Genomic DNA, 21908 nt, shown 5'->3' with positions numbered 1-21908 from the left:
TCAGAATTGAGGCATTCATATTCAGCATTTGCAAAATGAATGAAAAGCGTGGTTTCTGAGTCAAAACAGCTTTTTATCTAAAAAATGGAAGTTCAGTTAGAGTAAAAGGGGTTTAAAAAAATGTGGAGGCCAAAATAGAATAACGTGTTTCGGTGCAACTTAAATAAAATGCCTTTGCATAGTCCAAAAGCTTTTCAGCAATTTGCTTTCTGATTTTGTGGGGGTTTATTATTTGTCAGATTCCAAGGTAGGGGTTTTGTTTGTGTTTTGAGGTTTCTATCTAAGTCCAGAAGACTTTTTTTTTTAAAGAAATCTCAAAAATTCTCATGCATTAGAAAATTCTTCTTTCCTTTCAGCCTTAATTAGAAACCTATTTAGCAAGGGCCATGCTATGAGGATGGATTTCATTACATCCCAATACGAGGGAATTAAGTTACCTGCTACATTAAATCAAGGTGACTTTTCTACTAAACTGGTCATAAACATGTGGAAGTACAGTTATGATTCTTGCAGGAGTCTCCCGGGCGCCATCACACTGATGGACAACTGCCTTTCTGTATGCAGATGCTTGTCACTGTCTATGTACAGGCAATGGAGGTGCTATACGGTGGTAAAAAAAATTGCTATAATCTGCCCTAGCAAAAATATTTTAGACTGTTTATTTAGTTGATATATCCTCAGAAATCTTGTCATCGTAATCTACATCATGATGTATGGTAGAGCTACCTATTTTGCTTGTTAAAAACCTTGAAGAAATTACCTGAGAAATAATATATTCCTGGTGCAGGAAGTTCCTGGACAGCTGTGTTTTAATAATCCCACATCCATGATGGTATCTGCTAAATAATTTATCTGGAGTCCTGCAGAGGGAAAAGATTAATACATAGCCAAGTGCAAGTAAATGTCCTTAGTTAGAGGCTTTGAGTGGTGTTTTGTGCAGCAACGCAGGTAATGCCACGCTGAATATATGTAATCACCTCTGCACTCCAGAATTTCTCTCTCCTTTCCCTTTATGGGGGAAGGCTTGACGTATTCCAGGATTTCCTGGCTGTTAGGAAATGTTTGTCATACAAACCACCCTAGTAGATTATATAAACATGCTTGCTTCTGAACAGCCAAGTGTCTTCTTGTTTTCCCTGAGGATTTCCCAGTCTTCAGCATCTCAAGTGTTCACACTTTTGCCTCCTTTTCCCCATTAGTTTATCAGTTCTGGGAGTGCATGGGACTGTGTCATTCAATATCAGAAGGATACCATTTACTATACCAGCTTTTGGTCCTCTGTCATCAGCGTGGTTTGCCTTTCAGTCACAAAAGCCCTTGCATGTTTAATTTAAAAAAAAAAAAAAAAAAAAAAAAAGAGGGAGGCTCATTACCTTTCACTGTTTTGAAAACAAAAGCATTGAATGTTTGATCCAAACCACCTTTTGACATGGGTGGGCTTTACATGGAGTCCTATCAGGTAGCAGCCCAAGTTCAGTAAGGCTTCAGTACACGTCATGTGCCTGAAGTCTCTGCTGGTTTGGACCCTCTTGAATTCTGGCCACCACAGGGGAGAGAGCACCGGGGCAGGCTGAGGCACAGCTGGTTTTACTTACCTGAGTGGGGAATGAGTTCTGAGCATTTGGAGAAACTCTGCTTTAAAAATATCTGCTGTTGGATCGCTTTGGGTGATGACTTCCTGTTTGTGAACCATCACTGAGCGCTCAAAGAACTTCTCTCCTTCACGTTATACTTAAACCTTGTTTAAATTGTGATATATTGTTCAGAGAGCATAGGAAACAACCCCATACTTCTGCACATTCATTGTGTTTCCTGTCCTGCCTTCAGGATACATTTTGACACTGTTCTTGGTGAATCAGGATGGCAATGTATGAGGGCCACTTGCTTTTGGAGGATAGCAGCCATTGCTCAGACAGTATTATTTTTTGGACCATTGTGCAGACTTACTAGACTTGGGCTTTCCTTATTGGCCTGAAACGTTGTCTACATTTTTCTTAAATAATAGCCTGGGTGCCATAGCTCTGAACCAGATAAATTGTTTGCGTAGTGTGATGCTGAAAGAGGTATAGCAACAAAAGCATCCAGCCCATGCTTGCATCTGAGATTAAAATACTGTATTCATAACTCTGGAAAAGAATTGTGATACTCCTTTAGCTATAATTTCAAATGCATTTGGAATAAAGAAATAAAATCACTGAAAAGGCACAGTGTTGGAAGAATCAGCCTGCAATACACAAACATGCATCGACATCCTTCTTGCTTTTGAGATGCAGATAGTACAAAATACAGAAAGCCTAAAGGAAGAAGAAAGGCTATTTATTGAACAACAAAAAAATCATCAGTGAGTGAAAACTCACATAACTGTTCTTGACAGCTGCAATTACCTTTGGCCTGCAGCTGGTCATGAGACTGGCAGATACCAGCTGGGCAAAATGTGCCAAGAGACACACAGAGCATCCAGACAGAAGGGCTCTGGAGCACCTCCGAAGCGTATCTGACAGCCCTGCTCTTCTGTGCCTGCTCAGTGAGGAACATACATCGTGACTTTCTGCATTATCTGCCGTGGCCGAGTAGGGTAGCCTGAATGACGCACGTAAAACGCTTTGTAAGAGGCAATTGATGCTTGGTGTAGACATAGCAAACTCCTGGCTGGGCTGAGCTGGCTGCCGACTCTTCAGTGAGTTTTTGCTTCAGTCCTTTCCCATCATGGTAGAAGTCCTGCTCTTAATAAGTAATGGTAGGCATCACTGTGGTGAGAAAAGCCAGATGGGGAAATTTGATTTCTCTATGAGAAGCTCTCTTTGGCAGTAATTAGCCAACTTATACTACTTCGCTTTTACAGAAGCTTCTCTGTAATCACATATTTGATATATTGGTCTATTAGTCATAGACCAATTTCTGTGCTGTTCTGTGAAGTCATCTAAACTAGCAAATAAAACAGTGATATCCAACAAACAAATCTGTTTCTGCAAGTAATCCAGGTTCCATTGTACAGGGAGTAAACAGGTTGCTTTCCATATGACTAGGACTGTTGGCACTTCTGAAGGTCCTACAGAGATCTATAAAGTCTCAAAGGTGTGTAACTGGAGTTAGCTATATAAATGCCTTCGTGCATCTGGGATTATATACCTGAATTCAGCTTTAAATTACGCAAATCACCTGCTTAACTCTCAGCCATATCCACTTTTTGCAAACCAAAATATATATAATATATATATATGTTGTGCATTGCAAGACAAAAGTTGGGCTGCATTCAGGACAATTGAAGACAAACAGGAGAATTAAGAGACTGAGCTTCAGAGCTGAAGAGATTAAAAGGAATCAAGCCTTCTCAGTGATCAAAGAAAGGAACAAAAAGGAATCTGGAAAAAACGCAGGCAAGAACAAACCTTGAAACCGGAAAAGAGCATCTGAAGAAAGTTTCAGTCCCAACAGATTTGTGCTGTGGATGCAGATCTCTAAGTGACAGACAGATAGAGGAAACCTGGAACCTGAGACTTGCATTGCCTTGCATTATTTGCGGATATAGAAGTCTTGTATTATTTTCCCAAGCCACTAAAGAGACAATACATTGTTTTACTAGAAAATCAGCAACTTTTTTGTATTCACAGTCATTTCTCTCAGAAAATAGCTCTGTGGTATTTTGTTACAGACACAGAGAGAGAGAGAATGGGATATTCACTAAATTTGAGGACAAACAAGAGCTTTCAGGTTTTTTCTTATTAATTTCCCCCCTGCCTAATCTAATTTCTTAGCCAGCTTAGTCTCCTTACATTTCTTACATTATTATTTCACAGTGGGTCTGGGTGACTTCCTTGATCTCTTCAGAGAATAAATTATTTTCCCAGTAATCCCATGGCCTTCAAAGGTTCACCCATGGGAATGCAGGATTCGGAAGGGGGCTGAGCTTGTGCTGTCAGTGCTGTATCACAGCCTGCTTTCTCTCTCCTGCCATCTGAGCTGCTGAGCTTGGGAGGGCTGGCATTTAAATCTCCTCAGCAATAGATCCCTCTTCTGCAGCTGGCATTGATAGCCCAATCCTGACACCAAATTTATGTGATTTCTCATGTACTTTGGTGGTTTTTCTTTGTGGTTTTTTTCTTGGTTTTGTTGTTGTTATTGACAAGTTGGATTCCAGTTTTGTTACTTTGTTTCTGCAGGGAGTTCCAGCTGGGACTCTATTTCACACTTAACGGCTGAAAGCTTGAAAGATCTCTGGTTTAACACAGAAAGAATGTTAAGGGTGTTTAACTGCAAGTCCTCTTGGAATAATTTTTCTGACTACAGTCTTATTCTCTTCTTTCCATGTATCTGCAGGTCTCTCATGATTTTGCAATCAATTTCAATGAAGACAACCCAGAATGTGCAGGTAACGCTCACATTAGGACAGACTGCCGTAGGTCTGCTGTGTGCAAAATGTGCTTGTATTTTTTATTCTGTCCCCTGAGTATTGTTTAAAGTGTTTTTTAAAGAAAGCAGCCAGGAGTTTCAAAACCTGACAGACTCCAAGCCATCAGGCTTAGCTTTAGAAACCTTAGAAAGCGCCACACATTAATTTCCTGAAAAATAGGTCCCTTTGAAAGTACACCACATTGGACATTCAGCACTTGAACTTCTCCAAATCACTAGCATTTCTGAAAACTAAAGCCATGTTTTCTAGATTCATTCCAGATCTTCAGCTACAGCAACTTCGCAGGTTGTGCAGCTAAGAAGGGCAGGACATGCAAGAGCAGGCTGTGCACCTCTGTGATCAAAGACTCCCTCTGTGTAGAGCCAGTTCTTTGGCCAGACCTATAGCAACAGTAGCCTGCTGCAAGTCAGCCCAGCGATGTCCAGCACCAAAGGGTCAGGGCAGCAGCTGAGGACTGCTGTAATAGAAGGAAGCATGCTTTCATGACAGCGAATGCAGCAAGAGGCTGTTTTAACACGGCGGAAGGTATCAGTGTGTTCTAGCAACAATCGCTAATCCTCGGTAGTCGGAGGCGAGATTCACGTAGCAGATTTTGCTGTATGTCTTGTATTTGTAAGTGAGGTCTGCAGTGACTGATGCTGTCTTTCTAGAATCTTCTGCCACAATTCACACATTTTGTAAAAGATGAGAATAACAGGACAATAATCTCTAAACAGTCTAACAAGTAATCCCAGACACTTTATTTGAGAGTCTTGGTCAGATGATCATTGCTGTCTAAAATCAACAGGTTGTTATTCTTCCTTATCCTTCTGCTACCTTCCAAACACTGAAGTGCGTGTTTCAAAATGCTCTTCCTGTTCGAATTTTCTAGCTGCTCCTTTCAGCCCTTCTCAGGCTTATTAGTTCAGGCATGGTCAGCAGAATATGTTCAGAATGAGAATTAAGATGCCAAGAAATGAAGTGGAGAAAAGAAGAGAGGACAAGCAATTCAAGGGAAAGAGACATTAAAAGAATTCAGAGTTCACGCATCTTAAATGCAAGACCTCTGTTTTCGGTTCAGTGTGCATTCCTGCTTTGTTGTTGCGCTTGGATAGTTGGACTGCCCCAGCCTCTGCAGGTCATATGCTTGAAATGTAATTGTCCTACAGCTGCTTGATGTGTTCACACAGCTTTTTACATTGCTTTTATGGAGCTAAAAGAAGCTGAAATTACACGTATGCATCTAGATGTGCCTGTAAGCTTGTGAGCCAGCTTGAAGTTGAGATTTTAGTCACACTGAGAGTGTGGGGTTGAGGTGGGGAAGCAAAACAGACCTCAGAATTTTGTCTGGACCATCACATTTTAAAATGTAGTTAGCTTGCCTGCTTCTGAACACAGACACATTGGTGTCTACACAGGGCCTGATCTATTTAAAACATCTCAGTTAACAATGGTCAGTATTAGCTGATAACATATTATGCACGTAGTGTTAGAATATAGCTTTGTTTCCCAGTGTGAATGCAGGACATTTCTGGCCGCCTGTGTACCTCAGAAGAAAAAAGCCCTAGCACTCTATGCAAAGAACACATTTTTTATTCCCCCTTTGCTGCCTCTTTTGAGTCCAAGGCTAATTCTTTTATCCCACTGATATTGTTACATAATGATTTGTATTGATTGACTCATACTTGAAAAGGCTGTCTCATCTTATATAGTGCCAGCAGCAGGTCAGAGGTTGGACAGACAAACCCTCTGCAAGTAAAGAACTTACTATCCATACCATACTATGTATGCAAAATAAAATGTAACAATGGAAATGAGAGGAGGTTAAATGGAAATGAGAGTGCGTTGGCTTATGTCACTTAATATTTATTATGTATTTAAACTTTATTTGGTTCTTCACATAAGACTCAGTTATCTGACAAGTTAACCCATCACCTAAAAGGAGTTTTAGGGCTAAGACATAAAAATATGGTTGCAGCACAAAAGGCGGCCAGGGAAGAAATTTTACAGTGCTCACACATGCATCTACGAGATATAAAAAGCACTTCTTTGTCCTAAATTATACCATTTAAAATAATAGCCATCTGGATGAAAGCAAGAAAAGGAGACAGATCAGAAAACGTGTTGTTTAATCATCTGCTGCAGCTTGTTCATCACCTGCCTGTCATGGATGCTTGATTCCTACCGCCAATTGTTCTGTGACGTTTTCTAGATGCTCGCACTGTATTAGGTGACACAGGGAGCAGGAACACCAGCATATCATGTGGGGAGAGGATGCAAGAGCGAGAGGGAGATAAAGTGCTTAGTAACCACACTGGTTTTCCTTGTACTATTTCGCATACTTGCCAGAAAACAAAGGGAAATTGCTGAAGAGTATCTTGCTTTAAACCAAGAAACAGAGGTTGGATCCAATATAAAAAGTATGTGTCTAATTGCTTTTGAGGAATGAAATCCCTTTCTTTGTGGAAGTAGTGAGCTTTTGCTGGCACAAGGTAGTGTGAAGCATCATGCTACCTTGAATAAGGACTGTGTATTGATATGAAGATCACTGGAATTCATAAAATACGGATATCCTCACCTTTCCTCCCCTATTACCATTTCCATTCTTGGAAATTTTAGTATTTATAGCCTTATATTTAGTATATTTATAGTATATTATATGTATAGTCTTATACTTACTATTTAGTCTGTATTGTCTGAGGAAGAAAGTAAGTGACAACCTCTAATCTGAATGAATGCTTCTACACATGCATGCGTTTTACATGCATCGTAAACCCATATATATATGCATACACTGTATTTCATCAGAGCTATTGAAAGTGCATTCCATTTAAAAATGTAAAGAGTTGAATTGTGAAGAAAGGTGTACATTGGCTCTCCCTAAAATAAAGGAGTCCAAGGAGAGTAAGCTACAAAGTAAGCCACTCACATATCCTGTTGGATTTGAATATATAAGGACAGTCGATATTTCTAAAATATAGTAATCTGAGATAGCGAACAAGAAATTCTGTTTCTAGAACATGCTTCTATCTAAGATGAAAGCAACTTACTGACACAAACCACGCTAAATCTGTGTGGAACTCAGGGAGTAGCGTTTCTCTCATACTATTTTAATGCATAAGAAAAAAACTACAGTGTATCTTATCATCTTAGGGAAGACTTATGAGGCATTCATGCAAGATCAGTAAGTATATGTAATGAAATCCTTAGCAGGTTTAAAATTGGGAGTTAACAAAAGGTCAGTTTTGTAATATGTAATTTAGTCACTGGAATTACCAAGGGAAATTTTGTAGCATTACTCTACATTTTAGCCAATCATAGCTATAATTGGAGCTTGTTCTTTTGTCTGTGACCACTGCAATGGAAAAATTTGTTTGTAACTATCTATAAAGAGAGAAGACTGCGTTCTCCACCATTTTTTCATAGGAGGTTCAGGTGTACCGTTGTGAAGCAATTACAACTCCCTGTGATTTGTTAGTAACGGGTCTGCACCCATATATCCTGTAAACATGGTTGAGTAAAACCTCATGAGTGAGCTAGTCTCAGTGCAAACTGAAACTGGCTTAGGATCTTACTGAAGTCATTTCATTCTTCATCATCCTTTACAAAGCTCTTCAGTCTATCACTTTCTTCCCAACTTTAGACCTCTAATCCTTTAGGTCTGGTAAGCTGGGAGTTCTGAATGCAGAGGCTAACGTGCATCACTTCAAGAAATCCTTCTTCTCAGTGACTGAAAACACCAATTTCCCTTCTGTGATCTGTCAAGTGTGTCAGCAGAAGTCTGTTCTCCCTGGTCTGGCTATATATCCTGAAATGAGAAAGCCAAAAATAGCTACTTCTCCATCAAAACTTCTTGACTAAACCTCATTTTTCTGTAGACTGCAAAGCATCCTGCTGTTTCTTCCAAGATTTCACAGCTTTTGGTCATAGTCGAATTCAACCTGTGAGCAATTATGCAAATTCACCCTGAAAAATTATTTTCTTAGCACAGGAGAGTCAGATATTTGAAAAGATGTTTGAATTCCTTGACAGCTCTAGGTTGTAAGTACAAAGGGCAAATTTGTTGGTAACTACCATGATAAACAGAAATAAATATTTATCTGAAGAGGAGGGGAGAGAAATGTTGAAGTGTTTTTAATTTGTGTCTACCCTTTTAGCATGAATCTGAGCTGGTGATCAGGAAGTGATCACTTACACCTTCAACTGAGAAGGATGGAAGCTATTGCATTGCAAGCTGCTACCTGGAAAATAGACATTAAAAACTGCTGGGAAGGAGAAGCATGGTATAATGAATTATATATTACAAACTAGATTCAAGGCAGCTAGAGACAGCTACTTGGAAACCATCTGAAGTTTTTAGTCCTTTCTAATCATGTGATATTTTGAATTTATTCATTAAGAACCCACCTTGTATTTACATTTTAAACAAGCATGATATGGGTGATGTGCTCCACATTTATTTGCCTTTTGTGTGGCTTTTCATGCCAGGAATACAAGGTGTTGTGGAGGCTTATCAGAGCTGTCTTCCCAAGCTGCAGCTGTATGGGCCGACAAACATTGCTCCCATCATCCAGAAGGTGGCAAAATCAGCATCAGAGGAAACCAATACCAAGGAGGCCTCGGTAAGGGCATAATGCTGCGTTTGGCTTTTTTCTTGTCTTATGATGGATCTCTTGTAGGCCTTTTCATGCATGTGAATCATGCCTTCACAGTTTTCACTAACTGCCTTCACAGAAGGCAGCTTGAGTCTTTGTCAGCTAGAGCAGTGTATCTAGCCTTTATAGCTTCGATAGTCACAACTTTAAATTCTTTCCCCTCTGTTCTGTTTCCTGCTTTTAGAGCTATTTTACTGTAACACACACAGTTCTTCACTGTGGAAACATAAATGGCACCACTAAGGTTACAAAAATTTATGGGCCAAGCCCCAAAGTGTTGATCATATAAGAAGATGAGTTCAAATGTTTCCCTACACACTACCCAATTTCAAGTCTCTAGCAGAGGCTGTACTAAAACTTCTTTGTTCAACTAGGGGATTTTTCCAATCATTCCTTTGAAAACTGTAGTGATACAATTTTCAATTTGCTATTACTGACATGGAGTATCATGTGCCTTTGAGAAATCAGGAGATAAGTCTGTTAGTCTGCGTGATACAAAACCCATGATAGATTTCTTGGGCTAAAAGACTTAAGCATAGATCGTGTTTTAAATGTACATCTTTGAAATGCATTATGCTTGTTTTTCTCCTGCCTTCCAGATAGAATGGGAGAAAGTGAGAATGAGAGAATTGGAGCAAGTAGGTCTGAAACATTTACAAAAGCAGTGCCGTGGGAGTAAAGGATGTAAGAGAGAACTTGTATACTGCAGCAAGAGAAATGCCTATGTATAGGAATAGAATAGAGCTGTACATTGGCATACATCTCATCACCAGGCCTAGAGCTTTCTCTAAGCTTTCTTCATGAGCTGAGCCTTTTTTTAAGTCCTATTAAGGCAGCAGTTCCCAAACATTTCTGTTCATGAGTCTGGGCTTGTGATTGTCACTCCACTGCTGTTTCCAGGATCTTGATAGTATTTAGGGTCCCTGAGAGTCCCCTAAAATAGGGAATTGCTATGTTAGAATGTCCATACCCACCTAATCCTGAGGTGGATCACTCTGTTCCCAGTGCTGCCGCTGAACTAGTATGTCATATTGAATAAGTTGCTTCATTCTTCTAAACCTAAGCTTCCCCTCTTTCCATTTGAAAAACAAATTAATTTATAGCATGAGTCTTAAAGACAAAGTTTTCTCCCTGCATGTTTTGTTTTATTCATGGCAGGAGGGGATGAACAGAGCACTTTGAGTTTAGATAGCTGTGTATACATAAACTTTAATGATGTTTAGTGTGTTGGTATTGCTCGTGCAGAGTGACCAAATTCTATGACCTGTTCATTTTTCCTATTAATGCACATTTGTTAAATGACTCCAGCTGCCAAACAATGGGTAAAGAATCCAAGTGAGAGTGACTCTTCCCCATTACCAAGTGAAGATATGTCATAGCCCCTGATCCCAGTTCAGTGCACTTTGGAGTTTGGGAAAAGAAATGACAAGCGCGCAAAATTGCTTGCTCTCCTTTAGAGAATGAGAAAACCTCTCTTCAGGGCTCTCTATGAAGTGTTTGAAGATGGATATATTCCTCCCTGCACATGCCCTTACCCTCCTCAGGGACCCCATTACTCTGCAGAATGCAGTAGACCTGCCATGGTGTGGCACTTCTCCCACAGGCAGCAGTGGGTCACCCTCCAGTTTGCAGACAGCTGCACCCATCCCACTTGCCTGTTAGCAAAGCTCCTCTACAAAGTGCTGTCAAAACCTCCCTGACAGCTCTGCTACAGGCTTGTAACGCTTCAACACCCCATTCCTCCCTGCCTCCCACTGGTTCCCAAAGGGAAAAAAAATAATCAGAAACTGTCAGCAGAAGTGATTGTGCAGCAGATGGAAAATAGGGCTAGTGAGGATCTCAGGACTATTCCAGACTTCCCAGCCAAAGTCCTGACTCTCCCAGCCCTAGCAGCTAGAAGCCCCCTTTTCTACACTGTGCATCCCTTGGCTTCCTCCAGCTCCTGGAAATTACCTGAACTACAGCTAAACTCCAGAAGAGGAGAAATTAGTAGCTGAGGAGGTTTGGATGGGAAACATACTTAACCTGTGTGTTACTATAAAGGCTCTTTTCTATTTAAAAAAGTCCATGGGTGAGCTACCAGAAACACTTTTATACTGGAAAAGGGCAAGCGGCTTTGGAAGATTAACTAATGATATAATTTTTCACTTCTTGTCCAACAACTTCAGCAATATTTCATCTTGCTGATTCTGACGGATGGCGTCATCACAGACATGGCTGACACCAGAGAGGCCATTGTCCATGCTTCTCACCTTCCCATGTCAGTCATCATCGTCGGGGTGGGGAATGCCGATTTTAGTGACATGCAGATGCTGGATGGCGATGATGGGATCCTGAGGTCTCCAAAGGGCGAGCCTGTGCTTCGAGACATTGTCCAGTTTGTGCCATTTAGGAACTTCAAACATGTAAGCTGACTTTTCCATCCATTCCACAGAACAGTGAATGTATATAACATATAGTGAATGGTCCCTGGGGCTGGGCCTAACTTTGGATGGGCACGAAGTGTTTAGTAAACCTATGGCATTATTATGTCAGAAATAGAGAAAAAATGAATACAGAATGAAATGTGCTCCATTAGTGAGCTGGTGAGGGTGGGAAAAGAAGAGATGGGGCAGAATCCATGTGCTGCTTCTGGTGCCAGCCCTTACCTCCATTTTCTCCCTGATTTTAGTTTGGTTGCCCTCCCTGCCTTATTTTTCCTGGTGTCTCTTTTCCATTATCTTTGCATCTGTCCTATTAGGACTACCGTATTCTGCTTTCCATCCTTTCATTTCCACAGGCAGCTGAAACGGCTGTTGATTTGTATTCACAGTGTTCCCCAGGAGGCTGTTTCCTTATTGAAATTTAGATCCCTAAGTTCTCAAAGGCAGAACTATCCACAAACAGCATCCTGGTTGCCTCCAAACCCTTTACCCAAATGCCGTACAAGAACAAATCCAAGGAAGTGGTGTTACAGAGAGCTTCCCCGTGCCCTCAGCCAGCTGTTCCTGTCTGAGCCCAGCGTGGTGTAGGAGAGGAAAGGAGAGACCCAGCATTAAATTGTCAAATTTGAAATAATCCCTCGGCCACATTCTTTTCTCCTCAGTCACCTGCCCTACATTGCAGCATCTGTCCCAGGGACTTTTTCAGCAGCTGGGTAGAGACAGTGTTCACCCACAGAGGGAGCTTTCCCACACACAGACAGGTTTTTCAGGGCCCTTTTCCTCCATATGGAGGTGTGAAATGGCCATTGTGTTCCTCTGCGATACTGATCGCATCCCTTTCCCTCTGTTTTTCCATCTTTCTCTCCCTTCCTTCCCCTCATTCCTTCTGTTATATTTAAGTGGTTCTCTGGACTGTTTTTTTGCTCACCCCTGTGTCTAGGAAGGACATCCTCGATATTTGATTTGAAAATTTCTTTACCGCACAGCGTAACTGACTCATTCTCCTCATGAGATTGCCCTTTCCAATCTGCTCTCATACACTAGTGATCCTTAGATCTGAATTTGTCACACAGAAGTTTTCAATTCTGGGTTGGTTTTGGTCTGCATATGGGTTTGCAGTGCTTACATTTCTTCTAGGCTTTTTGTTACCACAGGAGACGTTTTTCTTTTTGCTACTTCCAAAATACCTTCGTTTTATTTTCCTCTTCTCAACAGTTGTTCTTTTTTCTCTCTTCAAAATACAGTTCTGCTATATTTGTCTTAGACTTAGACACACTTCTTACTTTCGCAAACACTACTGAGGAGTAAGAGAAACAGACTTGTTCCCCTTTTCCCTCTACCTTTATGTAAAGAATAGATCCTCGCAGAAGGTAAAACTCACCTTGTGCTATTAGTTTGGTGACACCATGCCAAATGGCTGCAGATTTGCCACTGAACTGTAGATACATACATTTCTATGTTGACAGTGCCACTCAGTCATCTGCTGGAACAAAATATGAGCACGACCTGCTCATAGCCTGCGAATCTCCTTCATCAGATAACCACAAGTGCGTAGTGCTGCACTGTAGTCTATTGTAAAAGTGTTGAGAGGCAAGTTATTTATGGGCTAGTGCTAGACCTACTTTCAATTAGTTGAAAATATGTTTCTGCAAGGGACTGGCAAAGCCAGCTGCATTTGTTATTTTTAGTTTCATTTTGTGATTTTATAACAAAGTTGAAATCATCCTTGATTGAATAGATTAACGTTGACAGTTGCAGTTCTGGGCACTGAATATATTGTGCCTCTGGTGTTAACTTGTGAGTGATTCTATGTGTGATTTTAATTGCTAGCATTGGTCAAATGACAAGCATGTATTATTTTTAGCTGTTTTAGATTAACTTCTCCAGTACTGAGAGAGGATAGCAATCTTAAAAATGTATTGTTCTTGTTAAATAGTGATATTTTTCTCCCCCTTTCTCTCAGTAGCAGAGATAATATAGATATAGAGATAGATCATGTATTTGCTATATCAGAAAAGTCAATATATCTTATGCAACTTGATATTTAGACTGTTTATTGTGATCTTTCAGCATTTCAACAAATGTTAGTGTAATGGATGAGTGCCCATAACAATAGCCACTTCTGGCTGAATTTCTTTATTGTCATATCCCAAATAATCTCTGTGTCTGAACAAAGTGACATTCACAGCTATCTTGCTTACTTATCCTCAGCACAAAGAAAAGACCATGCCTTTTGCATCAACTAGTGAAATAATTTTTCATGGTAGAAATGAGTATGATGTTTTGATTCAAACTTATTTTTTTCCCCACAGAAAAATGCAGATTTAACCCATTTTGGAAATTTTTGTCAGATCAGTTCTGATCACACACAAGAATTACCATAAATCAGCATATTACATTTAACAGCTTTGAGTAAAAGATGTATTTAGTTAAAAACCACATCCCTTTTGTCAATGTACCTTGTGTTTAGTTTTGGTATTTAGGATGTTCAACTGTTAAGTAGAAAAAAAAAGTTGAAGGATCTATTTAGAAAGACTACAAATCAAGCTGTATAAGGTTTATAGATTTCTTTGATAAATCAAGTATTTATTTATGCCTAAATCTGTATTACCTCTACTACTGACAGAAGGAGGGAAGAAAATGTTATTTGTGAGCAATTATTTTTTGTTTTGCTGGAACAGTAAACCAAAACTCATTTGGAGTCAACCCAAACAATATTTTTTTTCATTACTTCAATTCTCAGGTCAGCCTGGAAGTCAAAATCTCATATCTATCCAAAGAGATCAAAAATAATATATCCAAAAGCTGCCCCTGTGAGAAAGTTGAAAGGAGGGAGAAGGAAGTTGTAAAAATAACCTATAGAGTGAATCTCTTTTATTTTATACGTTTGACTTCAGAGAAGGTTCTGATCCTGCACAGCACTCATACAGGCATTTAACACATTTCAATTAGTTACAGTTATCCACATACCTAAAACCTCATACCCACTTCAATGTTTTACGGGCTCAAGACCCAATGTAGACAGAAATCTTTATTATAGGGGTTTAATCTCCTACATGATCTAGTACTTCAGTAAAGCATCCTACCTTTTTGACTCTCTCTTTAAGGAATATCTTTGAAGTTATCAAAATAATAATAATAATAATTGTAGTGATTCTTGACAAATCCTGTAGTTGCAGAGGCTTGATAAAATCCAGATAACCATTACTGTTTAAAAAAATGTCCCATTGTATAGGGGGTGACATGTGGAATTCACTACAGGGGAACATAACAAACAAAGGGAAAATATTTTCCCTGAACCCAAGTGAATTTCTTCTCTCTATGACCATCACCACCCCAGCAATGTGAGTGTCCTTCACCTGAAACTGCAGAACAGTGATGCTCACAGTCACTGAAATCTAGTTGAAAAAAATCATCTGTCTCAATCCATTCACGGTCATACTTTAAGAGCTGAAATTCTCTGCCTTTAAGATGCATGATATATTTACTGTGCACAAATCTGATGCCACAGGTAGATTGTATTCTACTCGGCATTGTATTTAATCATAAAGGCTAACAACTGTGATTTAGTAACACATATATCACAAATGAGTGTGGAAAGCACAGCTCTTAGCCACTGCAAGGAGCAATGTTTTGCACTATGCATTGTAATTACAGATTAAGCACGGTGAAGCTATAGAACTGAATCAACAGTCATTTGTAATATACACCAATTACCATCACAGGGGATTATTTTCCTGCTGCTGGCTGATCTGATTGTTGTGTATTAGCCATCAGTTGAGAACTGTTCATCTTGAGATGTTTATTGCTAGGATGGTCTTCAAGCATAGCAGTTAAACAGTGGAGAAAACGTTACAGTAAAACATTAATGTACCACCTGTGTTAAAAACCCAGCGAAGGTAACCCTTGCACAGCACTGCTGAACTGGGACTGGTTTCTAGCTCAGAAGTTACCAGGTCTGATTCTTACTTATACAAATGCTGCTTTGCACCATCTGGTCTAGAAGTGAGAGTGCTTTACCACCACAAAAGTACGTAAGGTACAGGTGGCCCAAATCGTCAGACAGGAAGTCACCCCTAACCCTGGTTTTGGGACGGTCCCTGCTAGAAGGAGCCCCAGGACCCACAGACGTCACCGGCACGATGAAACTCTGTAAAGCAACTGTTGTCCATGTTCAGACTGAAGCACGGAGTCAAGCCAACTACCTCAGGACAGCTCTGTGTGGGGCCACACATTGCCTGTGAGCCTGTGGGCACAGTAAATGTGTTAGCTTAAACCTCAGCGAAAGGCTTTTTTCTTTACTTCACATGCACGCTGGGCGAGGAGTGCATAGCTCAGTTGACTCCTCAAGTGGCGGTGATCAAGCTGTGCATCTGAGCCCCGAGAGAGCCTGTTCTGAAGGGCTGACCCTTCGTTCAGGAAGAATGGATGTGGTGTCAGAAGAGAGAGAAGCGGCGACGGGCGGGTAATGCAAAGAGATGAGTGTTGGCCCAATGTTCAGACATGTGGACTACACGTGATCCAGAGAAGCTGGTGGCAAGTGCTCCTGCCCAGCATTTTTAAAGATAGAGCAGAGTGAAGTTTCCTGATTGCGAGGGCTTGTGTGTGCAGCGATGGCCCAGAACTCTTCCCCCACTCCCTGTTTTTACCCTTTATGTAGGGTTGTATTTTTGGTAAGGTGGCACAGAGGCAGGCTAAGGTATACACAGCTTTGGCACACTGGAAAGGACATTAAAAAACCAGTAATTCTCAGTAGCAACATAGAAATCAGCCATTTGCCTGACTCCAAGGGGTATTTTCTGCTGATTTCAGTGAAAACAGGTTTAGGCGACAACAGGGCAACTGTGGAAAACCATGCATTTCACTTTGAAGGATTAAAATAAATGGGTTCTGTTACTCTGTAACACCTGAGAACAGTTGCTGCGCTGTCACGCAAAGTATGGGCTGTGCTTTGCCAGTTTGTTCATGCAGAAATGTTCCAGGCTTTTTTGCCTGCACAAATATTTTGGTATAAATGTCACAGTAGGGAAATAGCGGTTCATTTTATTCGTTACTAATCACATATGTGACTCAAAATACCAAAATACAAAAAACAGTTTTGTTTCTAGTTTTGCTAGCATTATCTTTGTATTTGTAGTATTGTAACATTTGATACTGGAATTTATAATAGCCCAGGGGCTTTCTGTACCCCTGGATTAGCTTGCCTACAAATAGTTTACCATTTACATCCTATGTAAGCCTAATTTTAAGACTCTGGAAGGATAAGGATCCCACCCCATGAAACAGAGTAGGGCAATAAATAGTCAATACAAATACTTTGTGACATGATAGTTTTGAATCCTGGCTGAAAATATTACAGACAGTGAGGAGGAAGGTGTTCATTAGTGTGGGAAAAAATACTTGGTGTGCAGAAGAAGTGTGACCCAGCCACCAGCTGAGGAGTTCCTGTGCATCAGCTGAGCTGCAATGTGTGATCCACGTGTGCTCTATCTGGAGATAAACACATTCGTTTAAACTTCTCAAAACGAAGTTTAAGCATTTGCATTTTTACTTCATTTTTCTGGTGGGCTCAGAGGGAACATGGGCGGGCAGGCTGGCTCTGGGGGGGTTGGAATCAGCTCTACCCAAATACTTAGAAACAAGCAAATCCAAAACACGGGGCAGGAGGGTGCTATTGAGTTGCGTGGGAGAACAGGAGCCCAGTTCTGTCACTGCTGAATACAGGGGCTGAAGAAAATCCCTGCAGCACATGCAGGTAACGGATGCCCACAAAACATCCACAGTTTAAAATGAAGCATTGCCAGGGTGTGAGGCAGCAACTGTGTGTTGTTGATGGAGGGCATGGTTTCTCATTGCACGGAGGGGTAGCCCTCCTCCCTACCTGTGGTGAAAGCCAGTGGTCATCTCTGCATCCATCTCTACATTTCAGGGTCATCAGTTCTTAAGTCTGGTTGACACCCACCATTTATACATTGCAGGAAGAGCGTTAAAGCCTCCACAAAACCTAGGATTGAAGCTTTCTCATGACCATGGTTTAATTCCAATGAAACCTAAATATTTGTATTGAATTAAAAACTTCCCCAGCCATTAAAACACCATATCAGATCCTGAAGAGCAGAATGGTGATGAAGGCCTCCCTTTTACAGTGATGTCCATTCATGTTCAACTTGAAGCTCTGCAGGGTTCCTCAGAATGAAGTCTTTGCAGCCCTTTTCATTATGATATGGTGCTCTCCCAAAGTGCAGGGAAGTTCAGTTACCTTGAACTTAAAATAGTCCAAACAGACCTTGAAAACATGGAGAACACATATGGCTTTAGTGCGCTTTCAGGCAGCTACAGCTACAAGCCCAAACTGAGTTTCCAGCAATAGTGCCGCTCACTTTGAGTCTTTTTTGCCTTCCATTTCTGTACCATACATCTTACCGTGATCTCATGGCACCAATGCCTCTAAAACCCATGGCACTTCTAGCAGAGAGACAGGTTAACGCTTGTGTTTTCTACCATTTCCTGCAGGCATCCCCAGCTGCTCTAGCAAAAAGCGTTTTGGCTGAAGTTCCAAACCAAGTCGTGGACTATTACAATGGCAAAGGGATAAAACCAAAATGTATGTCAGAGTACGAGTCTTCCAGGACACTAGCTCCATGAACCTGCCTGCACTCTTTTACAAAATTAAAAAAGAAAGATGCTACTGTCTACAACTACTGTACTTAAAAATGAAACAAAAAAAAAATAGCACGTTTTGGTGATTTTTAACTAAAATAACCATTTTTTTTGCATGTGTAGCCTAAAGGCTTAAATCTGTTAAGCGGTTGTATTGTTGAAAACTTTTTATGAGAAAAAAAATCCAGAAAAAAAAAAGTGAACTCTTTACATTACAGCATGTCGCCTTGAAATAAAAAGTTATCTGTATCTGTTTTTTATACAGGTTTGTTGAAATTTTGCTAAATTTCTTATCTTTACACTGTAAAGCATTTTGAAATATTTATTGAGAGTCGATAGCCAAAATGTCTTTGGTTTACTCTGCTATGAACTGAGAGATTTTTCAAAATGGCAGATGCATGAACTGTATTTTGCATGTTTAAAATAAAAACAACACAGTTTTGCAGTTGTTGTCTTTATTTCTCTCTCTGCCACAAGGCTGCCTGCTTTCAACTTCCATACTCCAAGAAAAGGGTAACGAAGTGTTTCAAGAGATGCCTGGCCTGACGCATGGGCATTTCTAATGTTAGCAGCGTGTAACATGGGCACCCAAACATGCCCACTCAGTCTGTGGCCTGAGGAGCAATTTTTCAAAAGCCTGCCACATCCAGCTGTTACGAAGGGTTCAGACCTTAGCTGTAAACAGATCTGGCTTGCAGGGCATGATCCATCAGGATTGCATGTCTTAAAATATGCCCACTTAATCCAGACGATCTGGCTGGCTTTCGAATGGGTTGTATTTTGCCTACCCAAATTTATAATCTCTTATGTTTGGGAATTCTTATTTTGTTTCATTTGTATTTTTTAATCTCACACCCAGTATCCAACTTTGCGTGACACGTTTTCCGAAAGAAATTTTGCACAGCCCGATTTTGTGACAACCAGTGATTTGTAACTTCATGCACACACAGATCACGTGTGTGTGATAGAAAAACTGGGTTTGTACCAAAAGAATATTCAAGCCACCTTTTTTTTTAAAAGAGGACACACAAGAACAGTTTGGCAGTGGATTTATCTTTCCATTGAAATATTGATGTATATAAATGAAGAAATTAGATCATTGTTATTCTTAGTGTTTGAATTTGGCTTCTTCATTTGATAAAAGACAATAGTGAAAGATGTGACTTGTTAGAAGTTAAGAATAAAATTTGACCAAAAATAATTTGTGGGGGATTTGGACGAGTTGTGGCCCCACTGAATTGAAAACATTCTTGTTGCTAGTTCCAGAAGAAGCTGTTTTGGGCCAGTGCTGAATATTTTTAAATAAGTTTGCAGGTAATGTAGAACTCTAGCTCCCTGATTCTCCTTTAGAAGTAACTTCCATGGGATCAGCTTTGATTGATGATTTTGTACCATAAAATGAAGGCAATGGGATAGCCAAGATGCATGGGGCTGTCTCCCCAGCACATTCAGTTCTGCTGCATCTATATCCTGCAGCGCAATCATTCACGCTTACTAGTAAAGATTCCTTCAGCTGATCAGCTATTGAACAGCAGTCAGTATTACTCAGTCATAGGTATAAATTGTCTGAAGATCTCCCGACTGATAGATCTCAAATCCACATTTCCATTTGATGGCTGACTGTTTGTTTGAGAGCTTACCCCAGCAGGCTGCACATCTCTCCTTCTGTGGATGTATTTCAGCTGGAAGCTACTGTGATTCTCCCTTATATTTCATGCACCGCTCTGCCAACATACCTTAATTCTTATCTACAACATCTCTAGTTTCCTATTTCCACTTCCCCCCTTTTTTCTTTCCTTCCTATTCTCAGAAGGAACATTTTCTAGCTGTTAAAGCACATGACTGAAAAATCAATGACTCCATGTTCTTTGCTCCTCCAGTATCTTATTTTGTAATCTTAGGCAAGTTGTTTAACTTTTCTGAACCTCAGATTCCTCATCTGTAAAATGAAGGTCACTGCCATGTACTCATAAATATCTCACAATGGTACTGGGGGACTTTAATATTTGAAAAGTGATTTGAGATCCTCAGAGGCATGATGGTGCTCTCACCACGTAAAGAGTATTACTTTACCCTGGGCGTGGATTTAGGGATGTAATGTACAGCTGAGGAGGGGTTAAGCCGTTTCTTTTTTATTTGCCAGACTGAAGGAAAGTAAAAGAAAGCTTTCAGCAAGAAAAATTAGGAATCAGATAAATTGTTCTTCTGGTACATACGATCTTTGGCTAAACTGATTTTTGAAGTGTTTATGGTTACATGGAATTGAGCAGTTATAGCTCTTCATTAGCAGAGGTGTTACAAGGTGCGTCTATAATGTAGCATCACATAAAATGCAGAGATCAACACGTGGTTGTTCAATGGTTATTGTATGCTGAGCTGTATAAATCATCAGTCATTTTCATGTATGTAGGTGGTCTATGTAAGTGTCTCAAGAGAATCACAGTTGCTGCAGATCTTTCTGTTTACTTCACACACTCCAGATTATAAATGTTGTCTACTTAAAAACAAATCATTATCAGTGGTAATATAGATCAGCAATTCTGTAGCAGCCTTCAAGGTATTTGAAGAGACACCTCCATGATATTGAAAAATCAATTGGAAATTTCCTTCAATCTATATAGATTCCAGCATGTAAAACAAACACGTAATAGTGTGGTGAGCTGGTGTAGGAGAATGCACAGAAGACAAAACTAGCCATATGGTAAAGGCTTTCTAATGAGGCTTTGAATCTTATTTTCATTGCTCCAAGTTACTCAGTGCAATAAGACAGTATGGGCTTTGTGCAGGGTAATATCATTAAGTATATGAATATATCTCTGAAATGGCATTTTTTCTCCTATTTTATCTACTTAGGGTTTTAGCGAGGCCATTCTGCCTTTAGGCAGAACCGCCATCAATTTCTCTCGTAGATTTTTTTATGCAAATTTAAACTTCTACTGCCTTTTGATGGATCATTTTAAATTCTGAAAATTCCTTTAAAATAAATGATATCTTGTCCTTTTGAGGTAATTGATGATCTAAAATATCTTCTCTGCATACTGCAATCCTGCCTTCCTTTTTACTTTCTCTCAAATCCAATTCAAAACCCAAAAGTCCCAGAATACTCAAAGATATTAATGATCCCTGTGAGCCCAAAATACATTAACATCCATAATTCTTGAGGCAGATACTGAGCTGAGTTGTATTTTTAGTTGTGTAGGGGAAACTAAGTCTACAATAATAAAAAAAAGCACTAATACACTGCTAATTGCTTATTACCCTAAAGTAAAACCTACCTGTGTAAAGTTCTTACCATGATAAGCAATATAGTGTGCATTGGATGAAAGAGTCTACAGGTATGAAATGAAAATGAAATTATAATAATAGTATCATTTTAAAACATGTCTTTTAGTCTCCAAATATCAAAGGTACACAATTGATGACAGCTAAAAGGTTTACAGTTTGATCCATTAGAGACCTGCTGAGTGCGATGGAGAACAGTGGTTTAAGCCAAGGCTTGCTGCAGGTTGCAGAGATGATATTCCAAAATGCACAGGTGGAAGGCCCCCGCTCCAAGCAGATTTGTATGACAGAGCCCTGCAGGTCTGCAACACTCGACTACAGCCCTTGGGTCTACCCACACACCAAATGCTGTGACAGAACCGTGAGTGGCTTAGGGAGCCTCACTGTAGCGCAGTTAGATCTTTACTGACGCGTTGAATGGAGCTGCCTCCTTCAGCTTGGCTCTCCAGCTGCTCAAACAGGACACGGCTTACTCCCAGAAAGAACCCAACTGGTTAT

The 21908-nt window shown here is 40.1% G+C and overlaps 1 protein-coding gene across 1 annotated transcript in view; it reads left to right on the top strand.

The window, feature by feature from the left end:
• CPNE4 (copine 4) overlaps window positions 1-18161 on the top strand; it is a 244692-nt gene extending 226531 nt beyond the window's left edge. Inside the window, exons 13-16 of the mRNA XM_075495585.1 lie at window positions 4318-4369; window positions 8879-9012; window positions 11214-11450; window positions 17982-18161. Of these exons, the coding sequence (XP_075351700.1) occupies window positions 4318-4369; window positions 8879-9012; window positions 11214-11450; window positions 17982-18113 (555 nt within the window). The 3' untranslated portion in view covers window positions 18114-18161. The remainder of the gene's footprint in view (window positions 1-4317; window positions 4370-8878; window positions 9013-11213; window positions 11451-17981) is intronic.
• The last annotated feature ends 3747 nt before the right edge of the window (window positions 18162-21908 follow it).

Source organism: Mycteria americana, chromosome 2, assembly GCF_035582795.1.
Source record: "Mycteria americana isolate JAX WOST 10 ecotype Jacksonville Zoo and Gardens chromosome 2, USCA_MyAme_1.0, whole genome shotgun sequence".
NCBI classification, from domain to species: Eukaryota; Metazoa; Chordata; class Aves; order Ciconiiformes; family Ciconiidae; genus Mycteria; species Mycteria americana.
Note: the sequence above shows the minus strand (reverse complement) of the source record. Positions and strands in the feature narration are given on the sequence as shown.